The 17,206-nt window shown below is 45.9% G+C and overlaps 1 protein-coding gene across 1 annotated transcript in view; it reads right to left on the minus strand.

Annotated features, from left to right (window-relative positions):
- The window catches only part of TESK1 (testis associated actin remodelling kinase 1), a 493,128-nt gene extending 481,403 nt beyond the window's left edge, over nucleotides 1-11,725 (minus strand). The window contains exon 1 of the mRNA XM_078674640.1: nucleotides 10,284-11,725. Coding sequence (XP_078530766.1) covers nucleotides 10,284-10,529 — 246 coding nt within the window. The 5' untranslated portion in view covers nucleotides 10,530-11,725. The remainder of the gene's footprint in view (nucleotides 1-10,283) is intronic.
- Between the last annotated feature and the right edge of the window lie 5,481 nt (nucleotides 11,726-17,206).

Genomic DNA, 17,206 nt, shown 5'->3' on the forward strand with positions numbered 1-17,206 from the left:
TGTGTTGTGTTTTGCTGCGCTGGTAAGGGTGTGTGAGGGTGTGTGAAGGTGAGGTGTGTGAGGGTGAGGAGGTGGGTGAGGAGGTGTGTGAGGGTGAGGAGGTGTGTGAGGGGTGAGGGGGTGAGGGCGTGAGGGTTGTGTTGTGTTGTGTTTTGCTGTGTTGTGTTGTGCTGTGTTTTGCTGTGCTGTGTTGTGTTTTGCTGTGCTGTGTTGTGCTGTGCTGTGTTTTGCTGTGTTGTGTTGTGCTGTGCTGCGTTGTGCTGTGCTGTCTTGTGCTGTGCTGTGTTGTGCTGTGTTGTGTTGTGTTGTGTTTTGCTGTGCTGTGCTGTGTTTTGCTGTGCTGTGTTGTGTTTTGCTGTGCTGTGTTGTGTTTTGCTGTGCTGTGTTGTGTTTTGCTGTGCTGTGTTGTGTTTTGCTGTGCTGTGTTGTGTTTTGCTGTGCTGGTAAGGGTATGTGAGGGTGTGTGTGAGGGGGTGTGAGGGTGAGGAGGTGGGTGAGGAGATGTGTGAGGGGTGAGGGGGTGAGGGCGAGTGTCTCCAATGAATGTCACTGCTTCGCCTTCTTTGAAAATGTTCAGTGCTGCAAATAGAGCATGCCGCCCTAATTATGACAGCATGAGGCCCCAAAGTGATAATTATCACAGCATGCAGAGAGCCGCCCCACGCTGCTGGAGCACTCAACTGCACATTAATTATAGTTGAGTGCTCCAGCAGCCTGGGGCGCCTGTTGACATGCTGTGATAAGTGGGTCTCATGCTGTGATAATTGTTGCGGCGCCTGAGGAAGTGGAGACTCCTGCTGGGATAATTGGTCTTGTGGCGCCTCAGGAAGTAGAGTTTCATGCTGGGATAATTGGTCTGGCGGGCTTGCAGCGCCTGACGTCCAACAAACGTGCACAAGCTGCTCAACCTTGAAGCCCATTCACAGACCTGGGTCGGCTCGTGCCCAGGTCTGTATCGGGCTCGTTCACAGCTGTTACTCCCTTGACAGGGAGGAAGGTGACTATAGTCTCGCTGGCGGGAGCGCTTCGCGCTCCAACGCCAGCTCGACCTAAAAAATGTTCTCCAAAATCAGCAAAACAGACCTAAAGAACAACCGGATCTTAATCACTGGAAGTTTCGAGAGCCTGGCGCCTACTCGCAGACATGCACTGCACACGCACTTTCTTCCTACTGGTTATTGATCAAAAACTGCCACAAGATTTGCGGATGTAAAACATTTTACAGTAATTCATTCTTTAACCTCTTGTAATTGCAGTTAGACGCACTGGAGTGAATTGCTCGCACTTGAGTGATCCATCCGCGACTATAACCACTCCATCCACAGAGCTGCAGCGCACAAGCCAAAGTCTTCGGATTACTGATTTTAGGGATTCGGGCAGGAATGCATCACTAGGTGGATGGGAATCTTTTGGGAGCGAAGGATTTAAACCTACCTCACAAGGAACAAAAATTAAAATGTCAAACATTACAGCTATAGAACTTTATAACTACAAACATACAGTAAATTAAAATAATTAAGTCACAAAATTGTTCTATGCCGCACGTTTCACTGAGTCCTTTCTTTACTAGAGGTATGAAAATCAGGAGTGACTTAGGGAGAGGTCTTCACCTTTAAAGATTAAACCAGCGGTCAACTACACACAGCTTTAGAGAGTTCCAACTTCACCTCAGTCAAGATTCTTTTTAGTTTTCACGCTCATAAAGCTTTAGCTTGAGCTGTATGTTGTTGAAGACCTAATGTCACTAATTGTTAGATCTCTGGTCAGTACCACATTAAAATATCTACAAGGTGATCGCCTTGCTCGGTTTAATTTCTTGCCCACCTCGTTTCCCTGCTTCTTATTCAATGACTGTCTTCCATATTCTTTTATTTGTCCCACATCTGGGACATTTCTTCATCAATGTTTTTTGACTTGACTCCTATCTACCCACTGCTTGCATCCTGGGAACTACTATTTAATTTTTCTTCTAGCAGTGCGTGAGACTGAGGTGTATTGTTGCTCTCTCTCATGTACTGCTTCAACCTTCGAATTCACCCTCCCACTATCTGAGTTGCTCCTCACGCCAGATGCTTTGAACTCTCGCTCTTCCATGCCTGCCCAAACACCTACTGCTCACATTGATCAGCGGCGTTTACATCCTCTTCCCACCCGATCCACCACTGCTCCTCCACCCCCCTCCAATTTGTTTAAATTTTTTCTTCTTAGGGAGGTATAACAGCTGCAATTTGCTGCCAGGCCACAGCTTTCTTTACTTCTGCACACATTGTATTCATTTTTATTTAGCACTCTTAGATAGGCGACCATCTGCCATCTTGGAAAGGTAAATAAATACATGACAGTTGTACCATGTTGTTCGCACTTTTAAAACTTTTGTGCACAATAAGCCTATGCCAAAGGACAAGTCATGAGTATATTCTGTTGAGTGTGGTGCACCCATTGGAAATATATGTCATGCGTAGATTTCAAATAATAACATTTGTAGATTTGTTTAATGGTTTTGACAATTGGTCCACAGGAATCTATGTGATGGCAAAATATGCCATTACAAATTGCCCTGAGCAGTCTTAAAATTAACGAGGTACATAATTATTTTGGAAAATCATACAACGTGACATTTTCAGCTTATCATGTGTGCGTTTGCATGCACAAGCACAGACATTGGGAGACAGCATACAACAGATTGAGTTGAACAGCTATTTCCAGATTTTAAGACTATGATACAGTATGCACACAATACCGCTAGTGCCTCTCTCAGTACGTAATGTACTGAATTCTGGAAGAACAACAAGGGCCTTTATGTTCCAACGGGTGGATGGTAGGCACTTAATACATGGCCTTGGGCAAAAAGATGCATCCACACTCCAAATCTGTAAACATAAGCAAGATATTGCATTAAGCAGGGTGCTGGATTTGGTGACCTGAACAACAGCAACCACCAACATAAGATACACTTACTTGCACTGCCTCCTCATTGCTGTACAGCACAAACAGATTTATTGATTGAAAAATGAGGAAGGTGTATTATGTTCAAGACCGATAACAGATCTGCTCAAACTCCACACAAACAACACCAGCCCAGACAGAATGCTTTCACTGTCAATTTACCATTTCACATGTCTCTGCACCAAAGCTTGATGTCACCCCACAGAAACCCAATGCCTTTTTATTCGAGGTTGTTAAGACATCTCATAACCTCCCCAATAGGAAATTACATCAATTCGTACTGGGAGACTTCAATGCCCATAGGAAGTCCCTCCACAAACCTGGTCAAGGCCTACAGGCACCCTAAACACTAGCCCACACTCAACAGCATCATACAAGGTGTGACTTTTAGGTCTCGCCTACACAGCACGCAAGCGCTGCATAGGAGGTCCTTTAGCCGCACTCTGCTCATTTTCAAGCACACATTCGTGCATGTAGAAACATCCACCTTGCGGGAGCGAGTCACCCAGGTTATCAAAAGCGTAATTCGTACACATTTATTGGATAGCTCTGCTGTCTCCTGAATCAAAACGCACCAAGCTCTCCAAATTTGTAATGATAGCTTCATAGTATAAAAAAGTCTGACTGCACAATATGTGAACATTTAGAGGCTAGGTCTTCCGGGTAATGTGTCAACTTTAACTATCGCCGCTAGTTGTTGCCGGAAGCGCTATCTGGGGCATTGGCCTTAACATTTGTGCACATATATGGATAGCTTAGTTCCTTGGGGATCAGCCTGCACATATAGAGAAGAGCTCTGCTACTTGGTGTATTAGCCTGTACATTGCATGCACTTGTATGAGATATTTCTGCTGTCTAATGTATAAGCTTGTCCCTTCTGTGAACACATACCGATAGCTCTACTGTCTAATGTATTAGCCTGCCATTGTGTGCACACAGAGCATAGCTCTACTGTCTAATGTTTGAGTCTGTCCAATAAGGGCATGCTACTTTTTGTCCCTTCATTCCTAGCTGAGACTGCAGTCCAACATGTAAAAACCTCAGCATCACTCATCACCACACCACTTTATCATTGGAACACCACCGCAGCATCAGCACAGCACCACCTTAGCACCAGTGCAACACCACCTCAGCAACAAATCTGCATCAGAGCAGCACCACTTCAGCACCAGTCACTGTCACTCAGCAACACTTCTGCATCACTTGGCAGCACCACCGCAGCACAACTGAAGCATCACTCAGCACCACCTCAGCCCAACGCTGTGCCAGTACTGCACCATCTGAGCACCAGCACCACCTCAGCATCAGTGCAGCATCAGCTCTGCACCAGTGCAGCACCACTTCACTACCATCATTGTTTCTGTCCCCTCCCAATAACAAAACAAACCTTTAACAAACAAGCATTAGAACAGGCAGGAAGATTTAGCCAGCACTGCAAGGGGAAAAAAACTAGAAGACTTTTTTTATGATAATTCTCTTTTTAATAGGGTTGTTTAGTTGTACATAATCTTTTTAGTTATATAATATATATTTTTATAATATATATTTTTGGTTATATAAAATTATATAAAAATGCTTATACTTTATATTAACTTTTCAACATGCTGCACACCAGACACACTGCTCTACAACATAGCTTAAAGACATTGGCTAAACCAATAACTCTTGCTAAACATTTGTAAGGTCCTAAAGTCAAGACCTATTGGCTATGCCAATGCGTGTTGCTAAAAGCATTGCAGTGAACAGATGCACTGCAGCCGAAACACCAAGTGGGACTATTCTCACTTCCTCCATTCCACCAAAATCTCTTCTGAAACATTTCGAGAGGTAAAAGAATTCACAGAAGGAGCGCCCAATTACAATAACTTACAGCAAGAAAGAACAAAAACCACATTGTCAGTAATCAATACAACAGCCACAGAGAAAATGTCCAGGAGCAAAACACATGGTGCATCTAGGACTCAGGGAGAACTCCCTCTGCTGGAACTGTAACAAAGAGAAGGGGGACCTAGCACACCTTATCTTCCACTGCCCAACACTAGGTATTCTGGAGGAAGATCTTTGATTTAATCATGTGTTTAACTGCAAACTAGCGATGGAATTATCCTCCCTCATCACGGCGTTTATAAGCACGAATTTGAGCTCTGAGCGGGATAAGGACCTAATAGGCCTCTTACTGACAGCAGCTGTTAAATTGGTACTAACCAACTGGAAAGACACAAGAAAAACAAGCTACAAAGGATGGATCAACGGGGTCACACATCTCAGAGGAGCGGACAGCATTGCGTCACAGTACATACCCTGGATAGCATCCTCAAGGGTGTTGTGGGAAGCTCTGGACACGTACCTAGACCCTTATGAATCTCCATAAACAACTGGCCATGCACATTTAGTGTACCGACCATCAAACTAAAAGTGCGGAGCACAACAGAGCCCGGGTGGACTCGGAGGCGGACTCAAGCACCCTGAATGCCTGAAAAATGTAATGCAGTTTGTAAAGCTGTTGCCAATGTAATGCCAAGTGACTGTACCACCCTATATGCCTGTCCTATCCCTCTTTTGATTCACCTCTAATTGGTCTGTCCTTTCCTCCTTACATCTCTTACACTGTCAAAATACAAGCAGTAAGGGGTAGCTACATATGCATCATTGTACGAACGACTACCAAACGACTACTGTTATCCGTGGCTAACCCTGCAACAGTACTTGTGATTGTATACTGTATATAAGAATAATTAAATAAATAAACGGGTCTAAAAGCATGAGAAGGGAAGTAACTTTGAGGTCAATCATAAAACATTGATAAAAAACAAATCATTATACATGAGTCAAAGTTCTTCAAGCCTCATAACATACTAAACAGGCTCCTCCGAACTTATCAGCCCACCAAGAGCCACCTAAAAATAAAAATAATAGGACAACATTGGTGACTGACGAATGGGCTTAGAAGTGGACAAGACGGCCAACAGTCTGGATGAGGCATCACATTTGACTGTCCATTAACTTGATCAGTGCAGTTGTAGCAAACAGATCATTATTTAAACAATCCCTTCCCTCTCCCCCAATATCAGCAATGCACTTTAATGATACAATTTGGCTTAGGAACAAAACGTATAATTTTACTCCCATCACCTCAGAATTGATGCACGGCAATTCAAAAACTACCACTTGGGTTAAATTATCAGAGGGTGAAAGGCAAAACAACAACAACAACAAAAAAGGTACGTTTAAGCAACAAATTTGCTCATAAAACACGCCCTCCATGGTATACCACTAGTGTGGGAGGGAATCTGGGGCTAGTATTAATATGAAAGTATGGGAATACTTAGGTATATTTATAAACCAACAATAAAACATTCTAAAATGATGGGCTGAACTGAATGTGTACAGTCCAAATTGGTTGAAATGTTTTGGGATCAAACTCGGGAGGGCCCAGTGAGAAATAAAGAAAGGTAGTTCTGTTTTCATTTCTATGGTAGTAGTTGGGGTTGCGATAAATACACAATGGAAAGATGAAAATTCACCAACTCAATTGGAAGCTTAAAACACAAAGCCGTCAAAAAGATGTCAAGCACAGACTCGAAGTCACAGACAGCAGGCAGGAACCGCTCACCCACTGCCTGTGTCTGAAGGGTACCAAGAGTGGGATCATTTTCAGTCCAAGCTTCAGAGGGGGCCAACGCCTCCATAAAATTCAGAAGCGTCATATGATCACTCGTTAGCAATATACCTCGCACCCCTCCTCGTCGGTAGCGACCACCATGCTGGTAATCAATAAAGGGCAGACTTAAGCAAGGCACAGGTCTGGTGCTACTCAAAGACAACAAACTGATCATACCGCCTCCTCCAGTAATGGGGCAACAGCAGCTCCGGCTGGGGCACTTCCACGTCCCCACCTGAAGGGCAAATAATACATAGAGCTCTAAGGAAGCCTAGTGGCGGGACCTGTGCTCCTAGACACCAGAGGGACAGCACCCTTCTAGAGGATTGGATTGTTCTCACAAGCTTGATGTGGCAGTAGAACATTTGTCAAGAAAAATTAAGTAAAATCAAGTAACGATCCAAAACGAATGTACAATATTCCAAATAAAGCAAAGGAGACATAGGCAATTACTGTATAAAACAAGGGGAAACATTTAAGATTACATATAATCCATCTGACATGGAAACCACACTTTCTGAAGACTTGGCTCTGGAGTAATCAACGCATAATTTAAAGACAAAGATTCAGAAAAGTAAATGTTACTTAATAAATGGGGACCACTCCCATCCATTCTGCTCGTGTTTCAGTGTGGCCTTATTTATTAGCCTTTACAGTTTGGTAAAGCACGTATTAACTTCTCTAAACACAAGATAAGGAATAAACTCAACTTGAAACTTAAACACAAGATAAGGAACAAAAACATTTTTTTTCATTTAAACTACCTTCTCGTTTGAACTTGGAACACGAATGATGACCCAGCGGTAGGATACCTCAAGGAGAACCATTTCAGTGTGTTCCTAAATCAATCCCAGAGGTGTGAACATTCTTCTATAGTCAGGGATTTAAATGACAGATCTAGGAACTAAGGTTATTATAGAATAGAGAAAAAAGTAAACTGTTGGAAGCTCTCCGGTATCTACGGTTTACCCTCCCTAAAGCAGCTCTGAGGTCAGACAGGGCCAGGGTGTGCAGGGAGGATTCTGGGTGGGTGTGGACAAACAAGGCGCACACTCCTTTGGGAGAAGCACACACCCAAGGAAAGAGGGGTTTGTATTATTTATACCTGGCATTGTCTCCTCTGCACAGAGAGGCGTCGCACCCATGTGCTTTGGGCAGAAGGTGTAACAGGTGACGTGGGTGAGCACACACAGCGAGATACCCAGCAGGACGCCCCTCGGAGCTCACCCATGAAGACAGAGGGAGATCCCACAAGTGTGGGCTATGGAAGGCCCATCCAGCTCTCCATGACACTAGCACGGCAACCTTCGGCGCGGTGTCTAAATAAATAACATATTATGTAACTCACAAGGGCTCCAGCAGCAGTTCAGTGGACACTATCATTCCAAACACTAGGGGAACGAAGAAAAAAACACAGAGCCACCCTGAAAACAAAGACGCCGAGTCTTTGTCGCTGGTATTTATATATAGCGCTTACTCCCGCTGACGAGGCGCCGAAGCGCTTTTCGGCGAGTAGTGCCAACTAAAGTGAAATTATTCTGGTGGCGCGGCCTTGGGCATGGTCCAGGCGTGAAGGGACAACTAGACAAGATAAAGGACCCCAATAAAGCCACCCTAAACTTCCGATGTACGAACTGGGCTGCCAGACCAGTTTTAAATCCGTGCCAAGCCCGCTCTTTCCCGCACATTGGAATGTTTATTTCACAGACCCTCGGGTAGAAAGTTTCTAGTTGTTGAAGTCTTTACCATGGGGTAAAGACGAGTGGCTCTCCGCACAGAGTGCTTATGTCATGGCCAGGGGGCATGTCCTAGGACTGGGCATCGAGAACAGCCAGTCTGGCAATAATGCGAGCCCGCTTATAAAACTGGTTTCATCTCTCACCACCTTCTGCCGATGGTGTGGGGGGCACTGAAAAAAATAGAAAAAAGTGGTCGATACGAAGAATGGAGACTTCCAGACGTGTCATCGAAAAGATGTATACAGAGACATCGAACCCTGCAGAGAAATGTGGGGACCACGAGAAATCCACCCCCACACATGGAAACCCCACACCACGCCAGCTCAACATCTCATTTCTAGTAACCCTGCAGGGAGTGTGGGGACCTGCCAGAAATCCACACAGGGAAACCCCACACCAGGCAGACTCAGCATCTCATTTCTACTAACCCTGCATCCTGCACGGAGTGAGGGGACCGGACAGAAATCTACATACCACACAGGGAAACCCCACACAGGGAAACCCCACACAGGGAAAACTCACACAGGGAAAACTCACACAGGGAAACCCCACACCAGGGCGGCTCAGCATCTCATTTCTATCATATGTACCCAGTTAGAAGTTACATATTGATGCTGTTCTTCCACTACAGACTATGTTTTATGTGCGTTTCTGAAGCAGTGCATGTCTGTATTTTTGACCTTATCTAATGTATATAGTACCCAATCTTGTAAGGTTTGACATTTTATGAAAATGTAACTTCCAATGACGTGAAGCGCCTCGACTAGCCTTTGAGGGCCTGGTGGCTCTGCAGTAAAAACTCTAAAAATGATGGGGTTGGTTGTGAAGCGGCCACTCAGACAAATTTATGAAGAATGTTGGTGTGGACACCCGCTTCCAAAGGACATCATGTGTCCCCGGTGCAATGACCAGGATTCTGAAAACATCTATGTGAAGCGCTGAAGGTGGGTTGTGTTGACACAAAACACACTGGCAAAAACTCTGCAAAATCCTTGGTTTGTAAAAGAGCGACCGTATTGTTTTTAGGGATCCCACCTACGCAACACGATGGAATCCATTCTGACAGCAGAAAAGACATGGGGAGCTCTAAAAAAAAAAAAAAAAAAAAATCAAGAGATTCAAACACACCGGTACAAAAATACAAGATGTTGGCAAGGAGTTTGTAGTATTCCACTTCCAAGAGCTGTGTGGAATGTCGAGCATGGTTCTTATTTTACTGCGAAGAAATCCATGGATGGGCATGGAAGCGGCGAGGGCGGTTAATGAGGAGAGTTGGACCCAACATAGGTTAAGTACCTTTCAATATACATATTTTAATTATAATCTTAAAGTTGAAAACAAATGGCGGTGGACTAGTCGACACCTGTCCAGGTTTACTCCTGCTTCTTTCTTGTGTCTGTGAGGGAAGTGCGGCCACGATGCCTACCTGGACCACTCCATAATCATCAGGTTGTGACATTTAGACAAGCGTGTTACCATTAATGTTCTAAAAGGCCATCTATTCGAATACAGTGTTTATGCCGCAAGAAGGAGGCCGATAATAACCAATCTATAAACCTCAAATTAGTTTGTCTAGCGATAGATCATTCTATGATAAATTTGGGTAGTGTTGCAGGGATTCGCCCAGGTTTGACTGCCAGACTGCAAATTGTCCTGTCAAATACTTTTAAAGCATTAAATAAAGAGAATTCTGCGTTGAATGTACAAGGGCTGCAAAACGCTTACAAACATTTCAGGTAAGGGTTGCGGAGGAGGCTCCGAGAATTCCTGGTCAACAGAGCATCCACAATGCAATGGAAGGAAATATGGACCAGCTTGGCAAGAGTTCTTAACTATCAGTGTGAACATCCAACACGCAATAAACCCATGTCACATGGCTTATTTCTGACATCTCATTGACACCTCAAGTAATCACTCTTATCGTACACAAAGCTTACCTTGAAGACTTCAGAAAAGAAACCGGAGCCAATTTTCTCACAGTAGAAGTCATCAATTCGGGCCAGGGTAGACACCGCGCTCCGCAAGGCCCTGTATGATGATGGCCTAAGGCGACCATATCCCTGTCCAGAGGGTACCAGCCCTGGTCCCACGCCCCCTCCAGGGGGTTCCCCATCAGGGTCATCCAGTCTGTCTACACGCAGCGCAAGGCCTGTCCGTTTCTCTGGGGCCTTTTCCAGCTCCATTTTGATAAAGCCAGGAACAACCAATGACAATCACATCCTTGGTGGGACTAACAATGGAACTTTCGCTGGTGCCATGTTGCTGCTCAAAGAAGTCTGCTTGGACCAAACCCGTTGACCATAAGAAAGGTAGAGAAGAATGAACACAACTGGCCCCATCTGGGATGCTTTACTGCCTCATGCTTGAGACCGGTTTGGTCAACCAACCACGTAGGGATGGCTTGAAGGCCATGGGACCTCCAGGCAGTGAGCTCACATGGGCTGATGCCCGCAGCAGAACACAGCTCCACAGATAGCCACAAGACCAGGCCTAATCCAGCTCATCACAGAGCTTGTGGCATCAGAAGACGGGGGCAGGAGTGGAAGGGGCTCCTTGGGCAGATGGTCGAAGCAGAGGCGCGCTTCTCAAAGGGTGCGATGATCCTTGCAGAGAATAGCCATTCAGAAAGAATGAGGGTGCAGGGGGCGTCCACGAAAGTTTGGGGATCTCTGAGTGAAGTGTCTGGGATGGATGGGGAGTTTCACAGAGAGAAGGGGGGTTTATGTGAAGGTGGGGAGAGCCCCAGAGCAAAGTGGCATGAGTCAGTGCTTGATTAGTGTGGGAAGACTCAGTGCCTGAGTGGAGGGGGGGATTGATGCGGGTGGCAACGACCTGCGAGGCGAGAGCGTGCTAGAGAGGGGGTAGCAGCTCCTTGGCGGGGGCAGGGGCAGCTCTGCGGCTTTACCAAGGCTGCGGGGCGGTTGCTCGGAGGGGGGGTGCCCCCGGGCTCAGCAGCGGGGCAGTTGTAGGCAGGGGCAGTTCCTGGGGGTGGGTATGTTTCAGAAAAGGTAGGAAAGTTCTCTGTGGGGTCATTTCCAGGGGGCGGGGCCAGACTTCGCAGGGTGGGCCGTGGTCAGGCTGGGCGCTGGGGTTACAGGCCGGGGCAGCTCTGCCTCCTTCGGGCTCGGGCTCCTGCCCGGTGCCGCCTGGGATCTCACGGGCCGCGCGCCCGCCTTCCCAGCACTCCGAGCTCCCGCTCTCCCTCACCGGCCTCCGTGGACGCTGCCGCACCCCTGTCCGGACGGAGCTCCCTCTCTGCCTCCGCCACCAGGGCCTCTCCAAGCCGCGGCCTCCCCTCAGCTGGGTCCCCGAGCCGCACACGGCTCCAGCTGAATCCACTGCGCGGCGTCCGCCTCCGCCGCCTGTCACTGCGGACTGAGCAGGCCTGGGCGCGGGGGGCGGACCGCGCGGGAGGAGGGGCGGGGCTAGAGGGTAGGGGCGGAGCCGCAAGGGAGGAAAGGGCGGGACTACGGAGCAGGAGGTGGATCCGCATAGGAGGGCGAGCGGGGACTACAGAGGAGGTGGGAGGAGCCGAACGGGAAGAAAGCGGGACTACAGGCACCGAGGCGTGGTCACGCGGGAGAGACAGCTCTTTCTGTCAGTGCGTGCGAGGAGCCGTGAACATGGGGGCGGGGCTTCACGATGTTTCGGAAGAGCACTCGCTCGCTCTCCAGGGCAGGATGGACCTGGCGGAGGGCGGAGCATTCGAAGGGGCGGGGCATTTGCCGGAACGTTTTCCTCCTTCTGCATTGGAGGAAATATGCAGGCGGGGTTTGATGCGAAGAGGGCGGGACTCTGTGAGGCAGAGGCGCGCGCGCCCCGTTGGAGTGCCTCTGCTTACTGACAGATTGGCAGGCGCGAGGCCTCGCACGGGGGGGCGTGGCTGCTGTGGGTGGGAGTCCTTCAAAGGAGGGAAAGCGTTTCATTGTTTATTTACTGGATAGTGTCTAAGGCGCTAGCAAGTGCCTCAGGGTGATGTCTTTCTGCACCCTGGCCCAGATCAGAACCCCTGCTTTAAATGGGGAAATAATAACTGCAGGTATGTTATGATGGAATCACTACAAGAAAAAACACTTCAAGAGATTGTATTGAGTATTCAATCAGGTTCAGGTAGGAGCCAGGCAGCACAGCTTCCACTCCAAGACCTCCGGTAAACGAATGTCAGTGACTGGAACCTGTCAGTAGAATGCAACATACATTCTATGCCTCGTTCCAAAAGGTGAATACAGTAACACAACACACACCCACCACTCCCAAACACAATATAGTCAAGTCAAGTCAAGTCATTATACTTTTATTCGACACATGTATCATAAAAAGTACAAACATATAATACACACAGAATTATAAAACCAGTTCATCATTTACAAAAATATATATAAAAGTTATGCGGAAAAGTTGACTTTAAGAGACATTTTTCAATAGCTTTGTCCTAATAATCCAGGCACATGATAAAAACTTTGCAACCCCACAAATAATAACCATAGAAGAGGTGTTGGAGGTAAGGATACGCAGAGCTGATTTGTAATCCCTAACACCAAGGTTCTTTAGTGCAGGTTTTAACCATTTGTTCCTAGGTAGGCTGTATGCCTTACAGGCAAAAAAGAAGTGGCCTAATGATTCTTCGGGATTTGAACAGCCTGGACACTTTATATCCTCTTCCCTCCTTCTATTCCATCTAGACGTAAAAATTTTGAGGGGCAATGTTCCATATCTAAATTTCAGATATAGAGTCCTTTCCCGAGGAATCTGAATAAAATCCAAAAACAATTCCAGTTTTAAAGTGCACTTATGGGTCAAAAAAATCTCAGTCAAATGTCCCCAATTTGGGTTCTGTAGCGCCTTGGCTTCAATCCAATCCCAGTATAATTTTTTCACCACTTGTTTTGGTGGGGGGGATTGGGAGACCCATGCGTCACTTAAACCCACACTGGCTACAAGGTGTTTTAAGACGTTTAGCCACTTGATTTTGCCTGAAGTGTTTAGTTGTAACATTTCATCTAACACTAGGGCATAGTTAGCTAATTCGGGAGTCCTCCTCAAACGAACCCAGTATAGAAGGGGACGGAGCTGGAGGATGTCCCGAATAGACCTCCTACCCAGATCTAAAAATAAAGGTTTGAGTGGGGTGGAAGTTGGAAGTGATACCAGGTCCCTCAAAAACTTGTTCTCCGTTAGACATGGCCATTAGAATTCTCAATGCCCCATAATTCCGAGCCATAAACAGCTGAGGCAATTGCTTTACCCTCATAAACTGACAAGGCAGGAGCAACTGGCCTGCTCACAGAGAGACGTTGGTTTTTAAAAATTGTGCCGCAAACTCTTTTAAAATTTAAAATCATTTTGAAATATTTTTATTAAAGAGTTTTCCCCCCTTTTTTTCCCTTAAATCATGGGCAGGACACAGTAGGAATCCATACGAAACAGCACAAATTCATAGAAGCATATACAAAAGTAAAAAAGCAACAAAAACAATGCGAAACCAATTGATGCCCAGTAATATTAAAAAAAAAAAAAAAAATTTAAAATCATTTTACATATATGGGGTTCCCACTTCAAGTTGTTGTTAATCCTAACACCGAGGTAATCAAACTCTTCGACCACCTCGAGGGGTGATCCATTCAAAGTCAAGTGGATATTCCTATATTTTTTCTTGGCGGTCATAACCATTAGCTTAGTTTTGGTTGTGTTTATTGTAAGTCCCCGTTCCAGACAAAAAACACTAAACTAGTCAAGAAGGGTTTGGAGGCCTGTGGGAGTTTTTGATAACAGAAGGGTGTCATGAGCAAAGAGGAGCGATGGCGTTTTCTCCCCAGCTATAATGGGGGCGTCTGCCGGTGTCTCTTGCAGATGTTTCACCACCCCATTTATAAAGAGGGAGAACAAAGTGGGAGCCATCACGCACCCTTGCCGCACCCCTCTGTTGACAGGGATGCTCTTTGTAAGTTGCCCCTGCGTCCCCCAACGTATCCTAGCATAAGTACCCTCGTGGAGTTTGATAATAAAGTTTAACAAGTGGGATGGGAAGCCCATATCCAATAGGACATTCCATAACTTAACACAGGGTATTACATCAAATGCAGTTTTTAAATCTATAAAAGCCAGGTAAAGGCTCCCTCTGGCTATTGACACTGTTTTCCAAAAAACTGCACAAAATCTAAAAACTTGGTCAATTGCTCCTACATTTCTTCTGAATCCTGCCTGAAAGTGGGACAAGATATTTTCTTCCATAAGCCAGCCCTCAATCCTATTTACAATGACCCTACAAACTACTTTTTGAATAACATCAATTAAACTAATTGGTCTGTAGTTGGCAGGGTCCTCTCTCTCGCCTTTTTTAAAAATGGTAACAACTTCGGCACCTTTCCATGAGTCAGGTACTTGGTGGCCCAGGTGAATAAGGTTCATAATGTTTACAATAAAGTCAGCCCAAACCATTGGATTTTGCAGCAATAAATCACCCGGTATTCCGTCCGGGCCAGGTGCCTTACCTGGTGTTATTTTGAGGATGGCTTCCTGGACCTCGCGGGGCGTGAACAATGCATCTGTAAAGCCACCGTTTAGTTGAGCCAAACAACCAGTATCTATTGTTGGAGGTGCTGACGCAACTTCCGAGGAGCCTACGCCATATAAATTAGAAAAGTGAGAGTGCCATTGGCACTCAGTTATATGGTTTGGAATAGGGTTAGCTCCTCGTCTATCAAGGACATTTATCAATTTCCAAAATACAGTGGCGTTTTTCCCATGGGCCGCATCCTTGAGTGCCTGCCAATGTTCCTCTTCCCAATCTTTTTTGGCTTTCGCAATGCTAGTGCGATAATCTCTTCTAGCTGATCTGGCTGCTGGTGCATCCTTGTTTTTTTATAGCTAGGGAGACGGCTTTTCTTTTTTCTCTACAAGAGACAGTATACCAAGGGTTCCCCTTCTTTTGGGAGAGTTTAATCAATGGGCAACCCTTGTTTTTTTTAGAGAAAAACGTACTGATCTCCCCTATTAAGTCTTTATACTTAACTGCCAGCACAGACCCCTGCAGCTGGGCGGAAGTTTGGTTCACTGATGCCAGAGCACATGAAGCAGCCAAAACTAGAACCCTACTGTTCTCGAGTGTCCCTTCATTACACCTAACTACATTCCATTTAATCCTGCGGTTACAGTTAGAGGGGACTAGTTCTTTAGTGATCAGCTCATTTGGGGTATCTTTCCCAATATTATCGCCCCAGAACATGCCCATGCAGAGAGGATTATGGTCACTATCGATCCTCTGGTTGACCTCCATATCAACAAGTTTGTCCCATGACCATACATCTAAAAGGATGTAATCAATCCGTGACGGGCAGCCTATTCGATTAAAAGTCATAGCGCCCATACGGTCAGATGTAGTGCGGCCGTTAAGGGCCCATAAGTCATGGGCAGACACCAGGGCATTTAACTGAATGGCTCGAGCCGACCACTTCTTGATTGGGGCCAGTGATAAGGATGGAATGAGCTGGTTCCCTAGTTTATTTTGAGAGTCGTCCTCATCAAGAGGCTCAAATGTACAATTAAAATCACCTCCCACTAGTATTGAAGATTTAGAGGGGAGTGCTGAAAGCCTATTGTCTAACATCTCTAATATTGGTGAAGATTGTCCCCCTGGGAGCCCCCTGGCATAAATGCAGAAAAGTTCCAAAACATTTCTGGCAGACTGCCTTTTAACAGTTATGTGGAGTATATCATTGGAAGGGATATATTTAACAGTAACCTCACAGTTCAAATCTATCCTAATCCAGATGAGTAGTCCACCCGATGGGCGCCCCCTTCCATGCTGTGTTGCAGGGACAAAGAATGTGGAATAACCATGCTTGTGTTCTGGCTCCACACACCAAGTTTCCTGGAACATGCAGATATGGTAGTCTTCTAAGAATTTATTCCATGCTGGATCAGGCAGATTCTTTTTTAAGCCCGCTATGTTCCAGGACAGGATTTTAACAAGGGAAGGGGACAATGAAGCTGTTTTCAGGGGAGCCTGAGAATCAATACCCCCTGCCAGTGGGTCTAGAATAATGCCATCCTGATCGGGTATTTCCTCCCTAGTAATAACGATAGAACCACTATCTATGGGAGCAAGTACCCCACTACCATTAGCATCTTCAATACACTGAGGTGATGGTCAGTCCACCTCTTCCAGCCCACTAAAACGATTGTAAAAGGGGAATAAGGGGTAGTTTAGCTGTGGGCCCCACCCTTCTCCGTTAAACTGGGAATCACCCTTCCACTGATGCCCCTTCCTCCTATGGACTAGATTCCATCCTTCCTCTGCAACCATTCCCCACTGTTGGGGGTTCTGATGGTTGAATGATGCGTTCCCATTACTACCTCTCCCCAAACCTTTCTTAGCCGGCCTCAACCAACTCCATCTAGCATCCACATGGCCCTCTTGCGCATAGAAAAAAGACAGGGGTTTGGCTGATACCACTGACTTGTTATCACATGGAGGGAGGTAACAAATAAATTCTACCAGTCGTGGGTCCTCAAACGTGATAACGACACAATCACCCTTTATACTTTTCTTCTTCCCACCTACCCAAGGGGCCCGTTCAACCATAAGTATGTTCTTATTTAGGCCAGGTGGTGGAGGGTAATTTTTGTCAAGCCAGTGGCATATTTTATTTTTAAATTTAATAACAACAAGGGACCCCAAAATTAGTCAGCAGGGACCATGGGGAGCATACTTTTTAAACAACAACAGCGGTCCCAAACATTAAGGAATATCACATGAATAAAATATAGACAGAGTCAATCTATACTTTCAAGAAAGACATGTCCAGCCGGACAGGGGTCTTTCAGAGATTTTACTCAAGATTTATGTATTGAAATCACA

Source organism: Lissotriton helveticus, chromosome 2_1 (assembly GCF_964261635.1).
Source record: "Lissotriton helveticus chromosome 2_1, aLisHel1.1, whole genome shotgun sequence".
Classification (NCBI taxonomy): Eukaryota; Metazoa; Chordata; class Amphibia; order Caudata; family Salamandridae; genus Lissotriton; species Lissotriton helveticus.